Raw genomic sequence first — 24133 nt, 5'->3', positions numbered from 1 at the left:
TCTGGTGAACAGAAGATGACCATGCATGACTGAATTGTTTGGATAGAGTCAGGATTCAAGGAAAGAGGTAGAGGGGAATGACTGGCTGGAGAGGAGACACTGGTCATGTCTGCCCATACCATCGACAGAGTTAATATGGATTAATAATCAAAGATAAGCAAACATGCAGCACTAGAGAATGGGTAGCAGCAGAGCAGTGCCATATAGAGTTAAGAAGTGTGTTTAAAATTAGCTCTGTTCTCCTGTTAAAATATATCATGAAGTGGTTTATGTGCTTATTAAAAAAAGGTCTGTTTTCCTTTTAAAGTATAATACTGAGTCATACTATATTTTAAGGTGGTTCATGTTAATAAATTGTTTCATATTAACATCTGCTCTGCTTATTTTGAACAGTTCATTATTGGAGTGGAAGGTGTTAATGGAATTCAAGTTGCTCATTCAGTGGTTGATGGGACAGTACTGCTGGACATTGCAGAATGTATCAACAATCACGTGTAAGTTAAGAAAGAGTTCAAAAGCCCACCTTTACATAATTGAAGTTATTAAAAAAAAGTTCTCCAATGATGTCAGCTGTGAGTTCTCTGTGACTTTAGCTGTCTGTCTCTGAACTCTGCTGCGTAGGAAAGAAGAAAAGCCAAAGAGGATTGGGTCTCCTGTCATAGATTTACCTCATCCTCAGAAACTGAAGTTTAACATCACACCTGAGATCAAGAAGGAGATCGAGGTGGCCAAACAGCACATGGACATGTGAGAGACAAAAATACAAAACAAAGACTTATGTAATCATTTCTGTTTGCAACTGATGTTAGGTGAAACTGCTACATGAAACTTACATTCTTAAAAAACACATTTAAACTCTTAAATTAGTACACAGATCTACTGTCTGCAGATCTCACTCCAGAAGTGTTTTCATGGCGACAGGTTGGCCAGAGGTCATGATGTGAAGACCAAAGTGTTCAAGCACTTTGGTAAAAACCTTCTGAAGTCTCTGAAGACAAGTCCTGATGGTTTTTTGCAGATGGCGGTACAGTTGGCGTACTTCAGGTGAGAGGCTGAGAAGTCACAGGTTGACAAAATTCTCAAAAATAAAAGGAACTGAAAAAACGGAATAGATCTGATTAGTGATTGTGGGCACATACACATCAGACAGTCCCCTAACTCCCTTTACATTTATCACATTTAGGGTCCACATCAGGATACATGCGAGCCAGTTTGGTTTTAGATATATGAATGCGATGAACTACCTCAAACTGCAGGAGAGCATGAAGGGGACAAAAGGAAGTACAGTGCATGCGTCTCAGGGTTAAATCTTATACATTGTCCGAAAAAGTAAAGTCTAGGTCCTGTTTCCAAGCTGTTCTAATAGCCGCCAAAGAGGGACAGTGCAATTTAGAAATAAGGTTGTATTGATTAGACGTTGTCCCTTTTGACATTGTTTTGACAGAGAGAAAAGTATCAATAGGATTGACAGGTGGCTTAGAAGGGAAACGTGGAATCAAACCCTGTACATAATGACTAATATGTAAAAGATGAAAAAAAATGCATTCTAGGGATACCAAAGGCATCACAGCGAGCTATACGTCATCAAGGTTTAGTGACCACGGACCAAACTCACTTCCCTGTTTATCTGCACTCAGGAGAGAATGAATGAAGCAAAGCGCTGCAACTGTCTCCATGACAACAGTTTGTTGAGAAAGTGCTGCTGTGTAGCTGACTGTTAGGTCCAAAACTGACACCCGCAGCACATTAGTTGTCTAGGTTAGCTGCGTCTGCAATAGATTCAAATCAAGAACACAGAGACATCAGTTCAGGTTAAAATACTTGCAAGGAGAGAAGTCAGAGACAGCACAGTTACAATCTCCAAACCTTCTCTGCTGTCTCTTTCTCCGTCCTTTCTTTTTATTGAGAGGATACGCCCTGAGTACAAAGTAAGAGCGAGCATAGAAGATCTGGGTACAAGATACGATCTGAAAGAAGATATAAAATACAAGGAATATCTGACATTTTGAAAAGAGTACCAGCACTGCCACACAAAAATAACAGTGTGTGCGTGTGCGTCTGTAAGAGGGAGACGTCAGTGAGTGAGGCTGATGAATATGTTTCACAAAGTAAATTGCTCTGCTCAGGTTAAAATATCACTCAATCACATCAAAGTGTGTGCAAGAAAATAATTGACATTAAAAAAAAATCGCAACTATTTTTCAATTTTTGCTTCCTGCCGCAATTTAATTGCAAAAAACAGCTAAAAACATCGCAACATGCTTTGCAATTTTTTGGAAAAGCTGCCACGAATTCAGGCATTTTAGGCCGCAACAATCCACCAAGAAGTCCGAGAAATCCTGGAAGGACTGCTTTATTATGCCAACTCTTGAATGCACCATCAGAATTCGAAGGGACAATGAGATTATTAACCGCAATTGGGCTTCGCAATGAAAATGTCTGCAGTCCAATAGGTTTTTGGAATACAGAGGCATACATGATCTATGGTGATAGATGATGAGTGCTGATGGAAACCAAGATTGCTATAATCTTCATCAAACTGGACTGAAAAACATGATGTCAGTAATCTCTTATGGTTATGTTTTTTTTAAAATAATTCTCTTCTCCCATCAGGACACACAAACGGCTCGGTCTTGTTCTTGAACCTGTTACTCTGCGAATGTTCAAACAGGGACGTATAGGTGTTCTCAACTCAACTTCAGGAGCCTCCGCCGCCTTTGTCAAAGCCTTTGATGACTTCAACATACAGGTGTGATGAAAAGCAAACTTTAAAAATACCTCTACAGTTATATATCTGTGATGAAACTCATTTTGGATGCAGTTATGGCTACAGTGATCGTTATCTCGTCCATGTTGAGACGATCTCATGTCAAACATCAGATTTTCTTTGACACATTTTTAGATCTCCGACTGATTCGAATAAGAATCTTTAAACATTTGTTTCATTTTCAGCTAATGTTTGCTTGAAGCCATTTTGGTGTTGAATATCCCCAATTTGAGATTAGAGCGGTCCTGACGTTCTTCCAATCAGACGAGAGCAGTCACTCTAGACAGGATTATTTTAGAAGAATATCTTGTGATGATCGGGGCTTCTTTACGATTATCGGAGGACAGAATCAGGGCCAAAATCGGCCTAATTATCCTGCCGTGTGAACCAGCCTTTAGAGGGCAAAACAAACACACAGCTGTGGGAGTGTCACCCACCTGGGGGAGGGGTTATTGCCCTTTGTGATGTCATGAAGGGAAAATCTCCAAACAGGCTGTTTGAGCACACATTTGATGAAAAGTGGAGCAGGTAAAAGACGGAGAGACTTTTTTCATCATTGGGGGATTTGTAGACAGACTAGAGACAGAAAGCCGGTAAAGTGTACTTTGTATGTAACCTTAAAGCTTAAGGTCAGGCTACTCTACAGATGTCATAGGTATTAACACAGAGTGCATAAAGGTATATTGAATTCATGAAAGTTTAAAGTTTACACACTATTAACACAGTCTGAGATAAAACATCTGTGTTTCAACAGACCTCAGAGAAACTTGATCTGTTGGAGAAAGCCCTAAAAGTTCACAAGAAGGACGTTAACATGGTGAGTTCAACATGAAGTCTTTTACAGATCCCTGAGTGGTTTTGAACATTTCATGTACTTTACAGCACTTCACTGCTTTCAATGCTAAAAACTGTTTATTAAAAAAAACCTTTTATATACGAAAACTCTGCAGAGAACATGAAAGTCTAAATGCAATAGTGGTAACACAACTTGTTTCGGTCTTTCAGGCACATAATGGACAAGCAGTCTATGGACATCTTTTTGGTCTGGAGGTGCAAGCTGAAGAGAAAAAAATCCCTACTCCTGAAATCTTCACTGACGTCTGCTACGGAAAAGCTTTCAACTTCAACTTTGCTGCTTCTCAGGTAAGGATGAGTTTTAACCAGATTGTTAGGAAAGAAGTCATGTGTGTAATTGGCTGTGAGCACACATACACTTGTGAACCTTCAGGTTGGGCCCTGCCCTGTGGTGTTTTAAAGAAACGTATCTATGTACCCTGAATAAAAATGGCATGCTAATGAACATACCGCACACATGGATCATCTCCTTACTCAGAGACTGATGGCTATAAAAAACTTTTTTTCATCAGTTTTAAAAACAGGATAAGTTGAGATTTTTTAAGAATTATCAGTCAAGATGAATTGATATCTTGTAAGAACAAAAGGGCACTGTCGTAACGCGTAGTGCAGCTCGGGTTTCATTTCTGTTTACTGCAACATAAAGGGGTGGTAGTAGCTCAGTCTGTAGGGGACTGGGTTGGGACCAGGAGGTAGCTGGAAAGCTGCCATGTCACTTATTAAGAACTGTTTGCTGACATGCCCTTCAGCAAGGCAATGTAACATAATTAATTGATTAGGCAAGGCAATTTTAGTTTTATAGTGCTGTTCAGAAACACAAGGCAATTCACATTGCTTTACAGTCATAAAAACAGAAACACAATAAAACAGAGCTTAAGGAAAGAGTGCAACAGCAACTAGGACAGCAGAGCAAAGAAAGACATCGGCTGCATCTCACTTCCCTTATTTACACCGCGTGTCCTCCGAGTTGTCTCCTCCACTTGCGTCTAAGCCCCGCCCACCAGAGATGCACGGAGGAAACGAAGCCGAGGAGAGAGGACCGAGGAAATCAGCTTTAAGACACATGAGACGTCGTTTCCTCGACAGCGTCACATGACGCCACATCAGCTGATCACGTTCAGCTGTCAATCAGCCGAACAGCTGTTTATGTCCACACACACACACACACACACACACACACACACACACTGTATTATTTCTAATCAAACACACACACTGTATTATTACTAATCAAACACACACTATTATTTCTAATCACACACACACACTGTATTATTACTAATCAAACACACACACTGTATTATTTCTAATCACACACACACACTGTATTATTACTAATCAAACACACACTATTATTTCTAATCAAACACACACTGTATTATTACTAATCAAACACACACTGTATTATTTCTAATCAAACACACACTGTATTATTACTAATCAAACACACACACTGTATTATTTCTAATCAAACACACACTGTATTATTTCTAATCAAACACACACTGTATTATTTCTAATCACACACACACACTGTATTATTACTAATCAAACACACACTATTATTTCTAATCAAACACACACACTGTATTATTACTAATCAAACACACACACTGTATTATTTCTAATCAAACACACACACTGTATTATTACTAATCAAACACACACACTGTATTATTACTAATCAAACACACACACTGTATTATTTCTAATCAAACACACACACTGTATTATTACTAATCAAACACACACACACTGTATTATTACTAATCAAACACACACACACTGTATTATTACTAATCAAACACACACACTGTATTATTACTAATCAAACACACACACACTGTATTATTTCTAATCAAACACACACACACTGTATTATTACTAATCACACACACACACTGTATTATTACTAATCAAACACACACACTGTATTATTACTAATCAAACACACACACTGTATTATTTCTAATCACACACACACACTGTATTATTACTAATCAAACACACACTATTATTTCTAATCACACACACACACTGTATTATTACTAATCAAACACACACTATTATTTCTAATCACACACACACACTGTATTATTACTAATCAAACACACACACACTGTATTATTACTAATCAAACACACACACACTGTATTATTACTAATCAAACACACACACTGTATTATTTCTAATCAAACACACACACTGTATTATTACTAATCAAACACACACTATTATTTCTAATCACACACACACACACTGTATTATTACTAATCAAACACACACACTGTATTATTACTAATCAAACACACACTATTATTTCTAATCACACACACACACTGTATTATTACTAATCAAACACACACACTGTATTATTACTAATCAAACACACACTGTATTATTACTAATCAAACACACACACTGTATTATTACTAATCACACACACACACTGTATTATTACTAATCAAACACACACACTGTATTATTTCTAATCAAACACACACACTGTATTATTACTAATCAAACACACACACTGTATTATTACTAATCAAACACACACACTGTATTATTACTAATCAAACACACACACTGTATTATTACTAATCAAACACACACACTGTATTATTACTAATCAAACACACACACTGTATTATTTCTAATCAAACACACACACTGTATTATTACTAATCAAACACACACACTGTATTATTACTAATCAAACACACACACTGTATTATTACTAATCAAACACACACACACAAACACACACACTGTATTATTTCTAATCAAACACACACACTGTATTATTACTAATCAAACACACACACTGTATTATTACTAATCAAACACACACACACAAACACACACACTGTATTATTACTAATCAAACACACACACTGTATTATTACTAATCAAACACACACACTGTATTATTACTAATCAAACACACACACACAAACACACACTGTATTGTTTCTAATCAAACACACACACTGTATTATTTCTAATCAAACACACACTGTATTATTACTAATCAAACACACACACTGTATTATTTCTAATCAAACACACACTGTATTATTACTAATCAAACACACACACTGTATTATTACTAATCAAACACACACACACAAACACACACACTGTATTATTACTAATCAAACACACACACTGTATTATTACTAATCAAACACACACTGTATTATTACTAATCAAACACACACACTGTATTATTACTAATCAAACACACACACACAAACACACACACTGTATTATTTCTAATCAAACACACACACTGTATTATTACTAATCAAACACACACACTGTATTATTACTAATCAAACACACACACACAAACACACACACTGTATTATTTCTAATCAAACACACACACTATTATTAATCAGTTTTGACTGAACCTAGCCTGTATTTAGACAACCAACTTAGACTTAGAGACTTAGACTGAACTTTATTGATCCTTTGGGATGACTCCCTCAAGGAAATTTAGGTTCCAGCAGCAGATACAATAAAATAAAAATGTAGCAGGTAACAAAAAGTAACAATATAAAGAATAAGATAGAATAAATAATTGAACACTCTTCCATTGGAAAAAAATATCCAAAGAATATGCATGGAAGAAGCAGAAAAAAATATACAAAAAAAGGCTATAAAAAAGGCAATGATTGATTATTGTTGTGATTATTGCACATACAAGCGAAAGTGTCCATGTGTTATTGCACAATGAGGGTAGAAGCAAAGACTGTCGGTCGACTGTCGACAGTCTGTTGGTTCTGCACTTGGGAAGGAGCCGTCTCTCACTGAACCGGCTCCTCTGGTGACTGATGACGGTGTGCAGAGGGTGGCTGGCATTGTCCATAATATCCAGCAGTTTGTCCAGTGTCCTCTTCTCTGCCACCGTCACCAGAGAGTCCAGCTTCATGCCGACCACAGAGCCGGCCCGCCTGATCAGTTTGTCCAGTCTGGATGTGTGCTGTTTGGATATGCTGCCCCCCCAGCATACCACGGTGTAAAAAAGCACGCTGGAAACCACGGACTGGTAAAACATCCCCAGCAACTTGCTGCAGATGTTAAAGGACCGCAGTCTCCTTAGGAAGTACATCCTGCTTTGTGTCTTCCCGTACAGGTGGTTGGTGTGTGTTGTCCAGTCCAGTTTATTGTCTAGACACAGCCCGAGGTATTTGTAGGAGTCCACAGCCTCCACTTCAGCTCCCTCTAACAGAAGAGGTTGCATCCTCTGTCTGGACCTCCCAAAGTCAATGACCAGCTCCTTGGTCTTAGAGGTGTTGAGCTGTAGCTGGTTTGTGTGGCACCATGCAGCAAAGTCCCCCACCAGTGTCCGGTACTCCTCCTCCCTGCCGTCCCTGATACACCCGACAATGGCTGTGTCGTCAGCGTACTTCTGTATGTGACACAGCTCAGAGTTGTAGCAGAAGTCCGAGGTGTACAGGGTGAAGAGAACAGGGGCCAGCACTGTGCCCTGGGGGGCTCCCGTGCTGCTGACCACAGTGTCAGACGTGATGTCCATCAGCCTGACGTAATGAGGCCTGCCCGTGAGGTAGTCAGAGATCCAGTTCACTAGGTGGGGGTCCACTCCCATCCCACTCAGTTTGTCCCGGAGCAGGGGGGGCTGGATAGTGTTGAAAGCACTGGAGAAGTCCAAGAAGAGAATCCTCACTCGGCCGCTTCCCAGGAATCGATGGCTTGTAGCGCCTCCTTGAAACTTTCAGAAGATAAAAAAGTATGAATGTAAAACGGACTCCCTCTTCATCAAACTGTCATCCTAATCATCATCAGACATTCAAACAGTCTGAGGGATGATGAACAGACCATGAAGGATGTATTGATTTGATAGAAGTTATAGAGCTTCATATTTGGTTGTTGTCGTGGACCAAGCAGTCAAGATAAGTGAACACAGGTTAAAAGTTCAAAAAACAAGTTTCTTTATTCAAAAATATTATTTAACAAAGGCAAAAACAAACACTGTCAGGGTGTATAAGTAAATGACTTGTTAAAAGAGGTCAAAATAACATAACTCTACTGAAAGCTTGTGCTAACTAAACAGTGTGTGAACTCAACTAACAGACCTGAGAAAATGAGAACTGAGGGGGATATTTAAAGCTGCTGACCAGAACCAAAACCAACACACAGGGGAGGACGGCTAACAAAATAACTTAAAGTTAACCCCAAGGGACCCTGATCCCCCCTCCTGATATTTGAGCACTTGGTATGGTCCTCCTCCATAAAGTCAAGCTCCACCCTCAGCCTCATCCTTTGCTCAACCAGGAAGGAGAGCACACCAGCCAGGTAACTCAAAAGGAAAAGAGAAATGAATTACTACCACTTTACTTTATAAACAAACAATAAGTTAAATGTGTGTACTTAAATCAAAGGCTTTAAGAAACATGCTCAGCTAAGAGAAATAACCTGTGTCAGTTATTCGAAATGTTTGCAACTAACATGTGAGTGCAATGTTGTGTGGCCTACAACCTTTTAATGTGTGGCTGTGTCCATCACAGTTGTTAATCTAGGGTTAGGGTCAGACTCTTTTTAATGGCAGCTCATCACAGAGCGACTCTTTACAAACTCACTGATGTTCATCATCTGTTTAAATGTCCCACGCTCCGTTTAGCCTCTTTTTAATCTCCCTCTTTTCTCCCCTATTAAACTGAAGTCTGATCCTCTGCAGCGTCCAATCAGTGAGTGATATACGAGAAGGGGGCGTGTCTGTCAGTAAAAAGACTTCCGTGAAGTCAGCTCTCGTGTCTCCTCGGTCATCGCTCCTCGGATCAGCCTCCTCTCTCCTCCATCCTCTCTCCTCTGTTCGCTATTAGAGCTTTGAGACGATCCTCAACATGGCGGCTTTGGAACTACTTCCTGTTCGGCCGAGGACCGAGGACCGAGGAGACTGAAAATAAGGGAAGTGAGACGTAGCCATCATTAAAAGATAGAGAAGAATGTAAAAGTACTCGCAAAAGGAACAACTGTTCAAAACTATTAAGAAAGGAAGAATGTGTTGCAGTAAGGCAGACAGCATATTTCTAATTGAAAGCCTGAGCGAATAACGAAGTTTTAAGGCCTGATTTAAAGGAGTTGAGTGTGCCAGCAGTCCTCAGGTGTTCAAGGAGTTTGTTCCACAGGTGAGGAGCGTAGTAACTAAAAGCTGCTTCCCCTTGTTTGGTTCTAACTCTGGGAACACTGAGTAAACCTCTTCCTGAGGACCTGAGCGGTCTGGATCTTTTATATTCTACAAGTAGATCTGACATGTACTTAGGGCCAAGACCATTTAATGCTTTATAGAGCAGTAGTCAGATTTTAAAGTCTCTGACACACAGGCAGCCAGTGCAGTGTTTGAAGCACAGGTGTAATGTGCTCCACCCTCTTTGTGTTGGTGAGGACTCTGGCTGCTGCGTTCTGGATCAGCTGCAGCTGTCGGATGGACAGGAGCCCAGATCGACAGGGAGTGAGTCTTGTGCCAGTGCTGACAAGTTTGTTCATTTGGTCAGTAATATTCAACATGGCCAGAACATACAGGCGTCAAGAGTCAGTTTCTTCCTTTTGTTTGGGTTCAGCTTGTCTCTTGTCCTTGGCAGTGGGAACAGTGTGACGAAGGAAGAAAGAGATTGGAGGTGAAAAAGGTAAACAGTTCCTGACTTGTTTAGGGAAAGGCCGTCTCCTTGGATAAAACGTCTTTGGTACCAGAAAAAGTTAAACATTTTCAATAAAATGGACTGAATGGACCTCATATTCAGTTTATTGCCCACAGTCTGCTGAATCTCTCTCCACCTCCTCTTACTGGTGGTAAAGGCCCACTGAAAAAGACTTGTATGAGCACTTCAGATTGTCATTTTTCAATATCATTTGCCCTTGTGTGTACTACAAGGTATTTGAAATTGGGACTTTCTTCTGTCGATCATATAGGAGACTGTATCATCAGGAAAACACAACACTTTTGTTTTTCTGCTGTACATGCTTCCCAAATCGTTCATAGCAGAATCACAAACAGCCTCAGCATCAGCAGTCTCAGTGCCCTACTTCTTGAATCTTCAAGGTGTCAAGAAAACTCTGACCAATTTGGCGTTGATTGAATGAACATCCTCTGAGGATTTTCTTCAAACAGACGTCGTTTATCGCTTGGTGTGTTATTTGGTAGGTTTTGATGCATGTTCAGTCCCCTAAAAATGTGCTTAATTTGTACAAAGAAAAACAAAGTTAGCTAATAATTCCTAGAGTTTCAATAGGGTCCATGCTCCGGGTTTAGGCCCTAATAACAATCTTCACACATTCCTTTTGGGAAACATGTGTCAGAGCTCTCAGTGATACAACAACTTGTTCTGTGCTTTTTCTAAAGGTAATGGCCAGGAACGGCTATCTCCCATGTTCGAGCCCAGATACCCCGGGGATGTACGGCCTAATCTATGTTATTAGAAACAATCGCATGGAGTTTGTAATGTCCTGTTTTGAATATTCTGAGACCGACAGAGAAAATAGTCCAGCAACGATGATCCAAGCTTTGGAAGATGCCATGTTGGACATGATGAACCTGTTTGACCAAAGAGCCAAACTGTGAAATGAATTCAGCTACGTTTCAGCCATGTTTTAAAAGTTACATTTCAGATTACTTTATAAAATTGTATTTTTCAAAAAACAAAAAATGTAAATAATTACATGAGACAGTTAATTTGTCTCAAACTGGAAGAATATTAGTGATCGGCAGATACTTCAAAGGTCAGGACGCTGGTAAACACAGTCTGTGAAATAAGAAACTCCGGGGTCAAGCGGAAGTTTAACTTGAGTTTTAGCCTGAATGTTCAGCTATTCTATTTCAGCTTTTTCCTCATAATAAACATGAAGCTACAAACATGGTTTCAATCTCTTTCTTTCAACACCAGAAAGTGAAATAAAAGGTGTAAAATGGTGGGGCTTTCATAGTCTAGCGGTTTTGTTGTGTCACATGTACAGGGCCTGTAGTTGCCTTGGGTACGAACCCAACCTCTGCCCTTTGCTGCAAATCGTCCTCCCACTGTCTCCTCCCAACATTTCCTGCATCTCTTCAGCTGTCCTATCTCATAAAAGCAAAAAGGTCCCAAAAGCATCTTAAAGGCAGGGTTGGTCATTTTTAAAAACTAGTTTGGCATGAGCGGTGAATTACTATTATTAAGACAACGCCACCTGGGGGAGATACGAGAACTGCCTTGTACAGGTTCAAATATACCACTGGCCGTTAAAAGAAAAAAACTTTATTGAACAAGACGAAATAATGCTTCAATTAATGGAGAACAATAATCAAAATTGAATCTATATATACTGCACCCAAATACTAACTAATAAAATAGCACTGGACCAGGGAAGGGAGAAAGGATCAGGGCTGAGGCATGCGGCAGGGGGGGACCAAAAAAGGGGGAAGGAATCCTTAAAGTAACCACCAGTGACACTGCATACCAAGAATAATGAAAAAAGGGGGTTGTGAAGAAACCACCAGGGAACGTCTTGGGCCCTCAGCACCTGATCAACGAAACAAATGAATATATAAAACCGTGCATTGAATGAATAAGGAAAACAACCAAAGAAATGAAAAAACACAAAATGAATTGCCAAAAACAAATCAATGAAACACAAGTATCAATGAACATAAGAAACTGTATTAAAATGTCCCAGGTTGATTTCCGGTGATGCAAGCACCTGAGTAGCAACACTCCGTCAGAGCTCTGGCACGTTATCCTGCAACATTAGTTTTATTTTTCCTTTTGGTGAGAAACTTTGAAGCAAAGTGGAGTAATTACTCCAGGTGATGTTCTTGGACCAATTTTAGAGGAACTCTGTGGGCAAAATGCCTCCCAAACAGCTTTCTAAGAAAAAAACATACACCTGCAGCCTCCCCTGATAATGGCGACGCCAGGCCAGCAGCTAGAGCGTGTGATGCCAACTCTGAGGCAGACCCAAGCCTGATTAAAGCTCTGGAGAAAATGACAACAAATATCGCAGAAATTGATGGATAAAAAGCTAAAAAAGGTGGTACATGATATTAACGCCTGGAGTTTAAAAGAAGTCACCGACCGAGTTAACGAGGCGGAGCAGCGGTTACTAGCAGTGGAAAACATCTCAACCGGTGCAGAGCAACGTCTCATGTCATGAGCTAACTGATCGGCTTAATGACTGCGAAAATACAGGGTCGACGTAAAAACCTAAGTATCATGGGCCTGCCAGAGAACTTGGAGGGCACAAATGCATCTATTTTTATGGAATCCTGGATCCCAAAGGTTCTTCGCCTGGATACCAAAGCAGCTGGAAAGGGCGCACAGGTTCCCGTTGTGTCAAGGTTTCCTCGAGCCATGATAGTGAGGTTTCACAACTTCACTGATCGCCAGAGAGTGATGGATGCAGCCAGATGTCTTAAGGATATTTGAGTTGACGGTACACGGATCCATGTCTTTCCTTATTTTTCTGCTGCAACACAGAAAAGGTGATACGAGTATGACCAGGTGAGGAGAAGACTCCAGAACATAGACGAGGCCCGCTACGCCATGATCTACCCCGCCTCGCTTCAGATTATGGTGAGTCAAATGTTTTAACAGCATTGTTAAAACATTTGACTCTCCGGAGCTAGCCTCTGAATTTGTTGACACTCTGTAGATTACCTAAAATACACAAAAGAGCCGAAGACGCTGTCTTTTTATAATGTGATAGTTGTGCTCATGTTTGGGCATAACCTGTTTACCTTGTGCTACCTTAACTTTTTTAGGGCTATCCTGCCATTCTGAGTTTAGTTTTTTAAAATATTGCAGTTTGAGATTGACAAGGTAATGAGGCTGCATGGTGTATTTATACGTTGGAGACTGAATCCTGTCACGTTCACGAAGCGGAAAACAGGGAGGAGGACCCAAGTGCAGAAAAAACTTCAATTATTATTATTTATTTTTTTTCCAACTCTTTTTATTTACATTTTATAATATACAGCAAGGAGCAACAATCAGGTAGTCTCAAGGTAGTGTGTAAATAAACCCAAAACCCGCACCACTCCCCCCTACCACCCACCTCAGGTCAGGACCAAACAGGGACATATGCCCTACATAAACATCCACACAGACAGCGCACAATAAACACAACCAGAGAGAAGAAAAGAAAAAGAAAAGAAAAAAAAGGGGGGGGGAGACAAAATTTATATGGAGGGGATCACAACCCACTGTAAGGGGGTATAGGGGCCAGGACCGGAGTTTTTAGTCTCTCTCATCGGTCAAGGTTTCAGGGGGACGATTCGGAAAGTGGGGAAAAAGTTTCTTAACAAAGTCTCTTATCTGGAAGAAGCGAAAAAGTGGGAGTTGGGCAGATGGATGGATGGATGGATGGATGGATGGATGGATGGATGGATGGATGGATGGATGGATGGATGGATGGATGGATGGATGGATGGATGGATGGATGGATGGATAGAGTCACCATCTCTTTGGTCTTGGAGGTGTTTAGCTGCAGATGCACCACGTCACAAAGTCCTCGATCAGGCTCCTGTACTCCTCCTCCTGTCCATCCCTGACACAAGCAACTATCGCAGTGTCGTCCGAGTATTTCTGCATGTGGCAGAGCTCAGAGTTATACTGGAAGTCAGAGGTGTACAGGGTGAACAGGACAGGGGAGAGCACAGTCCCCTGTGGTGCACCGGTGCTGCTGACCACAGTGTCAGATGTGCAGTCCTTCAGTCTGAGGTACTGCGGTCTCTCTGTGAGGTAGTCCGTGATCCACCTCACCAGGTGCGAGTCCACCCTCATCTCGGTCAGCTTGTCTCTTAGTAGGAGGGGATGGATGGTGTCGAAGGCGCTTGAGAAATCAAAGAACATGATTCTCATCACGCTGCTCCCTTTGTCCAGATGAGAGTAAGCCCTGTGTAGGAGATAGAGGATGGCATCGTCCACGCCCACCTTTGCCTGGTATGCAAACTGCAGGGGATCCTGTGCGTGTTGGACCTGGGGTCTGAGGTGTTGGAGCAGCAGCCGTTCGAAGGTCTTCATAACGTGGGATGTCAGAGGGATTGGTCAGATATATGGCAGAATGGGAGCAAACACTCTTTCCCAAATGCACTTTCCTGCCACAACTTTAAGTTCGCTTCCTGGATGACATTTTTGGAGTATGGACCCACTCTGAGCCTGCTTTTTTAGATTTCATTGACACCTTGAATGGCCACCATGGCTCGATTAAAGTCAAATACAATCTACAGAAAAAAGAAATTGAATTTCTGGACACAACTGTCTTTATTGTCTGAGAACCCCTACATATGGACCGCCTGGGAACAAGGGTCACAACTAATACACTTTTACTGGATTTGTACAGAACCTCCAGATGTAAAACCAGCAAAAACAACGCTGTTCCAGAGCTTGAGGAAACGGGGTTAGTCGAAACATTGGTCTGTAGAGGGGTGGGGGAAGCGTGATGGAGGGGACAACTTAAAAATTGTCCCACTCATCAGCACGTTTTCCTCCTCCATCACAAAAATGAACGGGACCACGAAAACTAATTTCATAAAGCAGCTCCAATCAACAGAGTCCTTCTCGAACTCTGGGGTCCTCTCGGCGTACCGAAAAGGACAAAATCTTAAAGATCTCCTCGTTCATGCTGCAATAAAAGAGAAACCCAGACCCATCAATAAAAACTTTCAGGTGATTCGGTACATGAAAAATGGATTTGCAGATACGGAGGCCCCAATACCACAGACCATCAAATTGGAATCATCAAACGTGGTCTATGTCATTGAGTGCAGACTCTGTAAAATACTGTATGTGGGACAAACCCAGAACACTCTGTCCCAAAGACTGAAACAACACTTGTACCACATTGATCACGGAAACAAAAACACTTCATTATACACACACGTCACTCACCACGGGAAAGAAAACCTGCTCATAGCGGGACTGGAGAGCAGACCAATGGCTCAACGGACCAGAGCAGAAAAATGGTGGATAAAGCACCTAAAACAATCACTCCCAACAGTCTAAATGAAATCTATCATTAAAAGCTTTATCTATACTTACCTCCATGTTCTGGCATCCACCTGGAAATAAGGAAGAGCAATTTATATACTTTCTACTTACCTTCCAGGCCCTCTTGTCCAACCTGAGAAAAAAGGAAAAATAATAAAGAGAAACAAACTCCCACTTACCTTCTTCTGAATCTGACGGCGACCTAAAAGAAAGATAAGGTTACTCACCTCGACTGGATCCTTTTATCATGAAGGTGGAGATGACAAACCTTTTTTATCAGTCCTCGCCTTTTATCAACTTCTTTCTGCCTCTGCTTAAAACCTAAAACAAGAAAATCAAAATGAGTTGTGCATGCCCGTGAAAAATAATTGTCCATTTGGACAATATTTTAAATATTCTTTTAACCCTTTCCTAACCCTAACCCTAAACGCAGCCCCGGACGGCGGGTGAAGGTCGAAATCCATCCGATCCCCCAGGGCACACTCGACTGTCTGGGGCATGCACGGGCTGGGTCCTCTGCCTGCCCCCCTGTCGCCCCCTCCTCCCCTCCCTCCTCACCTTCCCCACACCCAGTCAGCACCCTCCCAGTACAATCACCACCTTACAGCAACATAGTTTTACCCTGCAGTAACACCATTTCATCCTCTCCACCTACAGTTACACACCACAGCCAGCAGGGGGAGCCAGAGCTGCTTGCCACAGAGCCCTGTGAGCCAGACACCAGCATAGAGGTGGATAACAATTCCATGATGATGAAGGGAGCAACGACAGCAAAGCTGAAAACAACCCCAACATCTGAGTTATCCACCTCTCACTCCACCAGGGCCTCTGTGGCGGCACATGGCTCCCCGAGTCGCCCGGAACCACACACACACCCACGCACACACAGAAAAATACAGGACTGGCACTTGGAGGTCCGGAAGAGGACACTCATCATAGGTGACTCCAACCTCTCCCGGATCCCTTCATTCACAGACCCACACATCCAAGTAGACAGTTACCCCGGAGCAAACTTTCATCACATAGCCACCATCCTGAAAAAACTCACCCCATGTCACAACACCACACAGGTCATCTTATCAGCCGGACTCAACAACTGTCTTTCAGAACACGACCCCACCACATTCACCAAACAGTTACAGACAATGTGGAGGACCAGCCAGACCACCTTCCCCAACGCCACCATCTACATCCCTGTAATAAACTTCTCACCCAGACTGGACTCACACAAACGGACACTCCTCACCAAACTCAACAACACCATCACTGCCAAATATAACTTTATTCCAGACATCAACTCACAACTCTTCCGGACTGGCACAGACAATATACACTGGACCTCTGACACGGCCGGGATGTTGTTCAGGTACTGGAAGGAACAGTTAAACTTATAACTGGGGATAACTGTCATACCACACCTCCCCATCAGTCCAACATCACCAACCTCTGTGCCGTTTTCTCCCTCACAGCTGCACAGCTGGAGTTACTAGAAAAAGGACTCACCTTCATTCCCACACCCAACCCACCCACCCGGCCGGAGCTCAGGGGGGACCTGCACACCTTCCACAGGAGGCTGAAACTCCTGGATCACTTCCAGGGGGGGCAGAGGCGGGACCCCGTGCTGTTCACTGGGCCGTCCCACTGGTCACCAAACACGGACACACTCTCACCTGCTATTTCACAACTCATCCATAAAAACAACCAAGCACTCACACATTGGCGCCCCCTGCCACATAGAACGCACAACATTAGTCAGGAACACAAACGCATCATCAGAACATTGGGTAATCACAAACACATAGTCATTAAGCCAGCAGATAAGGGGGGCCAAATAGTTATTCAGGATAGGGACAATTACATTTTAGAAGCACATAGACAGTTAAATAACAACACATATTACCAACCACTGACACACCCACTACAATTAGAGACACAGACACTAGTTAGAAAGATTACAGAAACACTCTACAGACAAAAATTCATCAATTTCAAACAGAAACAATATCTGGACGGTCCCAGTGAGCCCAGGCCCCGCCTCTTCTACCTGCTCCCCAAGATCCACAAGCCTCCTGACACCTGGACGGTCCCCTCGGTGGTTCCGGTCGGCCGCCCCATTGTCAGTGACTGCAACTCCGAAACATACACCATCACAGAATACATCGACCACTTCATCAATCCACTTTCCAAACTGCACCCCAGCTACATCAAGGACACCTACCATTTTGTTAATAAAATAAAACACCTTCAGGTACCCGGTCACACCTTCCTGTTTTCCATAGATATAGATTCCCTTTACACTAACATAGAAACTCCACTTGGTTTAGCTGCAATAAAACATCTCTTCAACAAACACCCAGACCCATCCAGACCCGACAGCCACCTCCTACAACTCCTGCACATCACCCTCACCCGCAACGACTTCACCTTTAATAATCAGCACTACCTCCAGCTGTGCGGTTGTGCGATGGGCCGGAAATATGCGCCAGCCTACGCAGACATTTATCTGGCCCACTGGGAGGAAACGGCTTTCACCAAATTCACCACCAAACCCCTCCTGTATTTCCGGTACCTGGACGACATCTTCGGCCTCTGGGACGGCACACATCAGGATTTCACCACCTTCCTGGACACCCTCAACACACACCACCCCAAAATAACACTCAAACACAACATTTCCACATCTGCAATAGAATTTTTGGACACCTGTGTCTTCTTCCGTGCCTCTAGTGACCAGTCCAAAACACTGGCCACCAAAGTACATTTCAAAGACACGGACCGCCACGCACTCCTCCACAAGTCGAGCTATCACCCCAGGCACACGTACAGAGGTCTGATAAAATCCCAGCTGATACGCTTCCGCAGAATCTGCACCTTCCCGGAGCATGTGGAGGAGGCCACCAGCACCCTCTTTAGTGCGCTGAGGCCCAGGGGTTACTCGAGACGCTTCCTCAGAACCATCAGGGCGGAGGTTGGCCGGACCTTTCAGGATAGATATAACAATCCCAGCGCCCGGCCGCCCGGTCCTACTCTCGTCCCCTTAGTAACCACTTATTCAGAGAACCTAAAGAGGTTAATTTCAACTCTCAGGTCTAATTTTGAGGGGGCGAGGGAGGGCTGTGACGTGCTGGGCGACTGCCGGCTGATCTCCGCCCATCGCAGGAACAAAAACTTGAAAGACTTTCTGGTTCATACAGATTTTAATAAAAATAACCAAGACAGGGAAGCGTCTCGAGGCTCGGACATTGGTTTTATCCGTCTCCCCCACATTTTTAACCCCCATGCCAGAGTCGGTATCAACCCGTGGCAGGCCTTAAAACCCACAACAACTAATGCAGTATATGCTATAAGATGTAAGGCCTGCCACAGACTCTATGTGGGGGAGACTAGAAACGACATCACCGCGCGCATTAGACAGCATTTTTATCATATTAATAGCGGGAATGGCACCACTGTCTTGTATGCACATTTTAAACTCCACGGCCAACACAATGTGCAGAGCATGGGCCTGGAGAGCAACAGGGACTGGACCACTGTCCAGAGACGAGCGGCGGAAAGGAAATGGATCCACCTCTTAAAAACAATAGAACCTACCGGTCTTAATGAGAAATATTAGGGTGGATCCATTTCCTTCTTTTTTAATATAGCTTTTAGTGGGTTTTAGAAAATACTGACCCCCTGACCTCCCGGGGCCTCTCTTACAGGTTTTAACAGGCCGACCCTCTGCGGGCCGGGCTACCCTCCTTCTTTTAATCTTTAGCTTTTATTTTTCAAATATTGATTTTATAGCCCACTCCTCCTCTATGGGATCTTAATTTATTTATGTTTTACTTTTAATATGTCTTATGCATGTTTTAAACCCCCCCCCCCCCCCCCCCCCCTTTTTTTAATTATGTCTATTTATTTATTTCTAAATGTATCCAGCACTTATTGCATGTATGTTTGTTTTAGCACTTTTAGACCCCTATGAGGAGACTCTGGACCCTTTAAAATCTCATTTTAATAACTTATTTTTGATTTCTAAATTAGATTATTTATCTTTTAACTTAATTTATGAGGTAGAACCTGCCTGTGGAGGGCGCGCCTCAAAACACTTTTAAACAAATAACAAAAACCTTTTTTAAAGACACCTTGCCCTGTTTTATGACATTTTATTGGACCTCTCCTTGTCTTATACTTGTTTACTTTCTTATCCTCCTTTAACTTAATCAACAAAGATCCTATTATTTTATGAACTGCATTAAGATGTTTTAACCAGTGTAAATAAAGATGTATATATGTTTCTGCAATTTTACTAACCCATGTATTTTTATGAGTGTGGTTTTAATGTGAATTTAAGCACTTATTTTATTTATGCACTTTTTTACATTTATTAACTAACCTTTTATCAATTTTAACACTTATTCTTTTATTTTGTAGGGACTTTTAATTCAGTTCAGGGCACTTATAAATAGGATCTTTATTTTTGTCATGGTTTGGTTTTGTCTCTGTGTTTCTTCTAGTTTCATTCTGTCCTTAGTGTTATTTGTTTCCTAGTGTTGATTGTTTCCCTTGTGTGCTTTAATGTTTCATAGTCTTGTGTTTACTTTAGTCTTGAGTGAGTCTCTCTGTGTCCTCATATGTTGCCTGTTAGTTTATTTCCTGTCTTGTGTTTTAAGTCTTTAGTGTTTCCTGTTTTATTTTGTAGATCTGGTTTTGGTGGTGTCAGTATCAGGTTTTACTTTGTACTTGTCCTCAGTGTTCTGGTCTTGTGTTCTTTGTTCCTTGTGTTTCCCGCCTTTGTGATGACCCTGATGTTCCTCACCTGTCTCGTTAGTATCACCTGTGTCTGATTACCCCTCGTCTATTTAGTCTCTGTGTTTGCCTGAGTTTCTTGTTGGTTCATTGTCTTTGGTTGCTGAATTTTGAATTTGGATGTTCTTCGTTTGTGGATTTAGATTTCTCCTCGTAAGTTTGTGTTTTATCTTTTTTTAATAAATGTTGTTATTCTGCACTTGGGTCCTCCTCTCCTGTTTCCTACCTGCTACACCGTGACAGAATGAACCGACCATTTATGGACCCAGCGGGATTTTTTTCGTTTGATCTGCGTGATGTTACATATAACCTCATGTGCATTAAAAATGACTTTAAAATGGCGTGCTGTGAAGAGGAAAGGGAGGCGGCCCATGCTGAGGCTCGAAGGGAGATTAACTCGAGGCCTTGGCTGATTCATATGCTCCCCGACTGGACAAGAGTATTTTTTGAGTCAAGCCCTCCACAGCAGCCTAAACCTCAGTCCAGACTTCGGCCTCATGGTGCCTCAGAGCCTCTGCTTCCTGTCCCTGTTCCAGCAGAGCGCTGTCTGCTTCTTGTCCCTGTTCCGGCAGAGCGCCGTCTGCTTCCTGTCCCTGTTCCGGCAGAGCGCCGTCTGCTTCCTGTACCTGTTCCAGCAGAGCGCCGTCTGCTTCCTGTACCTGTTCCGGCAGAGCGCCGTCTGCTTCCTGTCCCTGTTCCGGCAGAGCGCTGTCTGCTTCCTGTCCCCGTTCCGGCAGCGTGCCGTCTGCTTCCTGTCCCCGTTCCGGCAGAGCGCTGTCAGCTTCCTGTCCCCTTGCCTGCTGAGCGCCGTCGGCGTCAAGTTGAGGTTCCCTCGGCATTCGGGCCGACACCCGATGACGTCTCCTCTACAGTCCGGCTGGCACCCGACGACGTCTCCGCTGCGGTCCGGCTGACGCTTTATCTTCCCTCGGCAGTCCGGCCGATGTCCAACAACGTTTCCTCGGTGGCCCAGTCGATGCCTGACGTTCCTTCGTCTTTGATTGGGCTGGCTCCTGGGCTCTTTGAAAGGGTCCTGCCGCTCACCTGAACTCTTCCCCGTGTCTGTTCGGCCTCCCGGCCGTCCCCCAGAACTCTCTCCCGTGTCTGCTCGGCCTCCCGGCCGTCCCCCAAAACTTTCCCCTGTGTTTGTTCGGCCTCCGGGGCCGTCCACCTGAACTGACTAAGGCCTGTATGCCTGAAGGTATCGGAGGCCCTGGGACAGGGTAGGTTTTAACCAGTTACAGAGCTCCGCCGACCTCTCCTGCACGGTGGTCCGGTTACCCTTTTTATTCAAAACCAAATTTTAGAGCGTCTTAAGGAGGTTTTTAGTGAAAGCCTTTTGGTTTTTAAGGAGGGTTTTAATTGCAAATTCTTAATTATTTATTAAAACCGTTGGTCCCCCAGAGGACGCTGTGCTTTTACCCAGACCTAACCCCTAACCCCTAACCCCTAACCCCTAACCCCTAACCCTTGTTAAAAGGTTCAAAAAAGACATTGATACTATGTGTACCTTTTTGTTCTGTGAATACTGAAACGGTTGCCCATTTATTTTGGCACTGCCCTTTTGCCCAAAGCTTCTGGACTGACATCTGTAATTTTAAATTGTTTTGGAAGGATGTTCTTGTTGGCCTTTATGACCTCAACAGTATTAAGACTATGCCCAATGAAACATTTATAATTAATTTCATCATTACTTTGGCAAAATTTCACATTCATAAGTGCAAGTTCTCAAATACAAAGCCTAATTTCATTCCCTTTCACAATGAGGTCAAGCTATACATAGACACGATTAAGTTTTCTCTTAATCAAAAGGCAATAAAAACTGGATGTTTGTAAACATTTAACCCTTTTTTGTGAAGCCCTATTCCCCCAGACAATTTATGTGATGAGAATCTTTTGTTTATGTTAAAACACATGAGGTCTGATGTGAGTTTGATGTTTTTCTTTCTATGTTATAACACCTGAAATGTGGAAGCTTGCACTGTGATATTTGGAGATTATTGTAAAAGGTGCAACTGATGAATAAAGTTTGGTTAAAAAAAAAAAATTCTCTGCAATTCGAACGTAAAACGTCTGAACACAGTTTACCAGTAGTTTATCTTTAAGACGGACCCACTTAAGGTGGTCTGATTAATATGGCGTGAAACATGACAACAAAAAACTAACTTCACAAGTTTTGGTATCTTTCTGGATCTTGAAGTCTGCATTGTTTTGTTAAATTAGATATTTTATCATCTAAATATTACTCTGTAATTCATGGTTCGATATTTGAATGTATATTTTGTCGTCATTAAGTCTTTTATTCTTTCTCTAAAAGTCAAAGCAAACTTTATGATCCTCTTTTTTTCAACTGCAAGTCCAAAGACTGGACTGTAAAAATGATGACGTATGTGTACACTGACAGACATCCTAGCAGACCAATGATAGAGAAGAATAAAGCTGGGGGCGGGGTTAAACGCTCCGGCGGAGGCTGGGTGTCGCCTGACCGGATGATGACAGAAGTTTGCGGTTGAATGCGGAGACTTTTCTCCCAGTTATTCTGCTTGGAAGCTCGCGGGGACTCGGGTCGCAGCTCAGACTCTGGATCGGTTTAAGTTTCTGATGATCTAAGTCCAAAAGGGGTCCGACAGACTGCGGAGGGAACTTTCTGTCTACTGGAACTGCGACCCTCTGGCTCTCACTTACCCGGGTCGGAGAGCAGGAAAGAACCCACTGGGCTGACCGGGGTTCCGCGATGGGAAACCGGGGAATGGAAGACCTCATCCCGCTTATCAACAAGCTCCAGGACGCGTTCAGCTCCATCGGACAGACCTGTAACCTGGACCTGCCTCAGATAGCGGTCGTCGGCGGTCAGAGCGCTGGGAAGAGCTCGGTGTTGGAGAATTTCGTTGGGAGGTTGTATACGTTAACCTATCTCTGGGATGGATGTGACGTTTGAGGGATTTTTTAATTGCAGTTTTTTTAAACTGCAATTAAACTTCTTTTGAGTGTCACGACGCCAAGCCTGTGCGTAAAGACGCCAACTAAGCACATCGTTACGCGCTGTGTGTCGGTGCCTCCGCGTTTCTAACGTTTCTTTTTTTTTTTTCCCATTTTGTAGCCCAGCTATTCAGGATGGACTGTCATTACGCTCTTTGCGTAGGAAAACAGCTGTTTGCTGTATTGTAGGGACAACATGTTTGAGGAGATTTGGAGTGGATGTGACCACAGTCAGGAAAACGATGTGCAGCTCATATTCTGTCAAACATTGATGAAGGCTGTTCTCCTTCACACTGATATCAAAGGTCAGGTCAATGTTTTACTTTGAAGGGGAAGGTTGCAGGTTTGATGAGGTCAACATTTGATGGAGGAAGTAATGGAGAGTCACACTGAAGTGAAATCAAAGAGGTGTGCTGGACGTCTTTAGGAGGACGATGAATGAGTGTGAAGAGTCTTTGTTGACTCTTGTTGATGACGTGTGGCTGCAAACATTTTGTGTCACATGTTAGATCTCAGGTGTGTAACACTCATGCAACAGCATCAGATAGATAGATAGATAGATAGATAGATAGATACTTTATTGATCCCGAGGGAAATTCAAGGAGTCAAAAGAGTCAAAAGATTCAAAAGAGTGTTCAAGGAAATGAGGAAGAAAAGAAGACTAACTGAGGCCTATTCTGCTGAAGATGGGACTACTTTCCTCTCATAGATGTACTGATGGTGTCTTTATATGACGGGGCCACTTTAGGGACTA

At 42.7% G+C, this 24133-nt stretch overlaps 2 protein-coding genes across 3 annotated transcripts in view; both read left to right on the top strand.

Moving 5' to 3' along the window:
• LOC306820373 (carnitine O-acetyltransferase-like) overlaps positions 1 to 21314 on the top strand; it is a gene marked incomplete at its 3' end in the record, with an annotated part of 40345 nt that extends 19031 nt beyond the window's left edge. Inside the window, exons 5-11 of the mRNA XM_079338193.1 lie at positions 394 to 494; positions 622 to 747; positions 922 to 1044; positions 2614 to 2749; positions 3522 to 3584; positions 3773 to 3910; positions 21171 to 21314. Coding sequence (XP_079194319.1) covers positions 394 to 494; positions 622 to 747; positions 922 to 1044; positions 2614 to 2749; positions 3522 to 3584; positions 3773 to 3910; positions 21171 to 21314 — 831 coding nt within the window. The remainder of the gene's footprint in view (positions 1 to 393; positions 495 to 621; positions 748 to 921; positions 1045 to 2613; positions 2750 to 3521; positions 3585 to 3772; positions 3911 to 21170) is intronic.
• A 1550-nt stretch (positions 21315 to 22864) lies between these two features.
• Positions 22865 to 24133, top strand: part of LOC306820591 (dynamin-2-like) — a 50580-nt gene continuing 49311 nt past the window's right edge. For both annotated transcript variants that reach the window (XM_079338470.1, XM_079338469.1), the window contains exon 1: positions 22865 to 23295. In XM_079338470.1, the coding sequence (XP_079194596.1) occupies positions 23135 to 23295 (161 nt within the window). In that variant the 5' untranslated portion in view covers positions 22865 to 23134. The remainder of the gene's footprint in view (positions 23296 to 24133) is intronic.

Source organism: Symphodus melops (genome assembly GCF_947650265.1).
Source record: "Symphodus melops genome assembly, chromosome: 2".
Lineage (NCBI taxonomy): Eukaryota > Metazoa > Chordata > Actinopteri > Labriformes > Labridae > Symphodus > Symphodus melops.
This window is presented reverse-complemented; position numbering and strand designations above follow the sequence as displayed.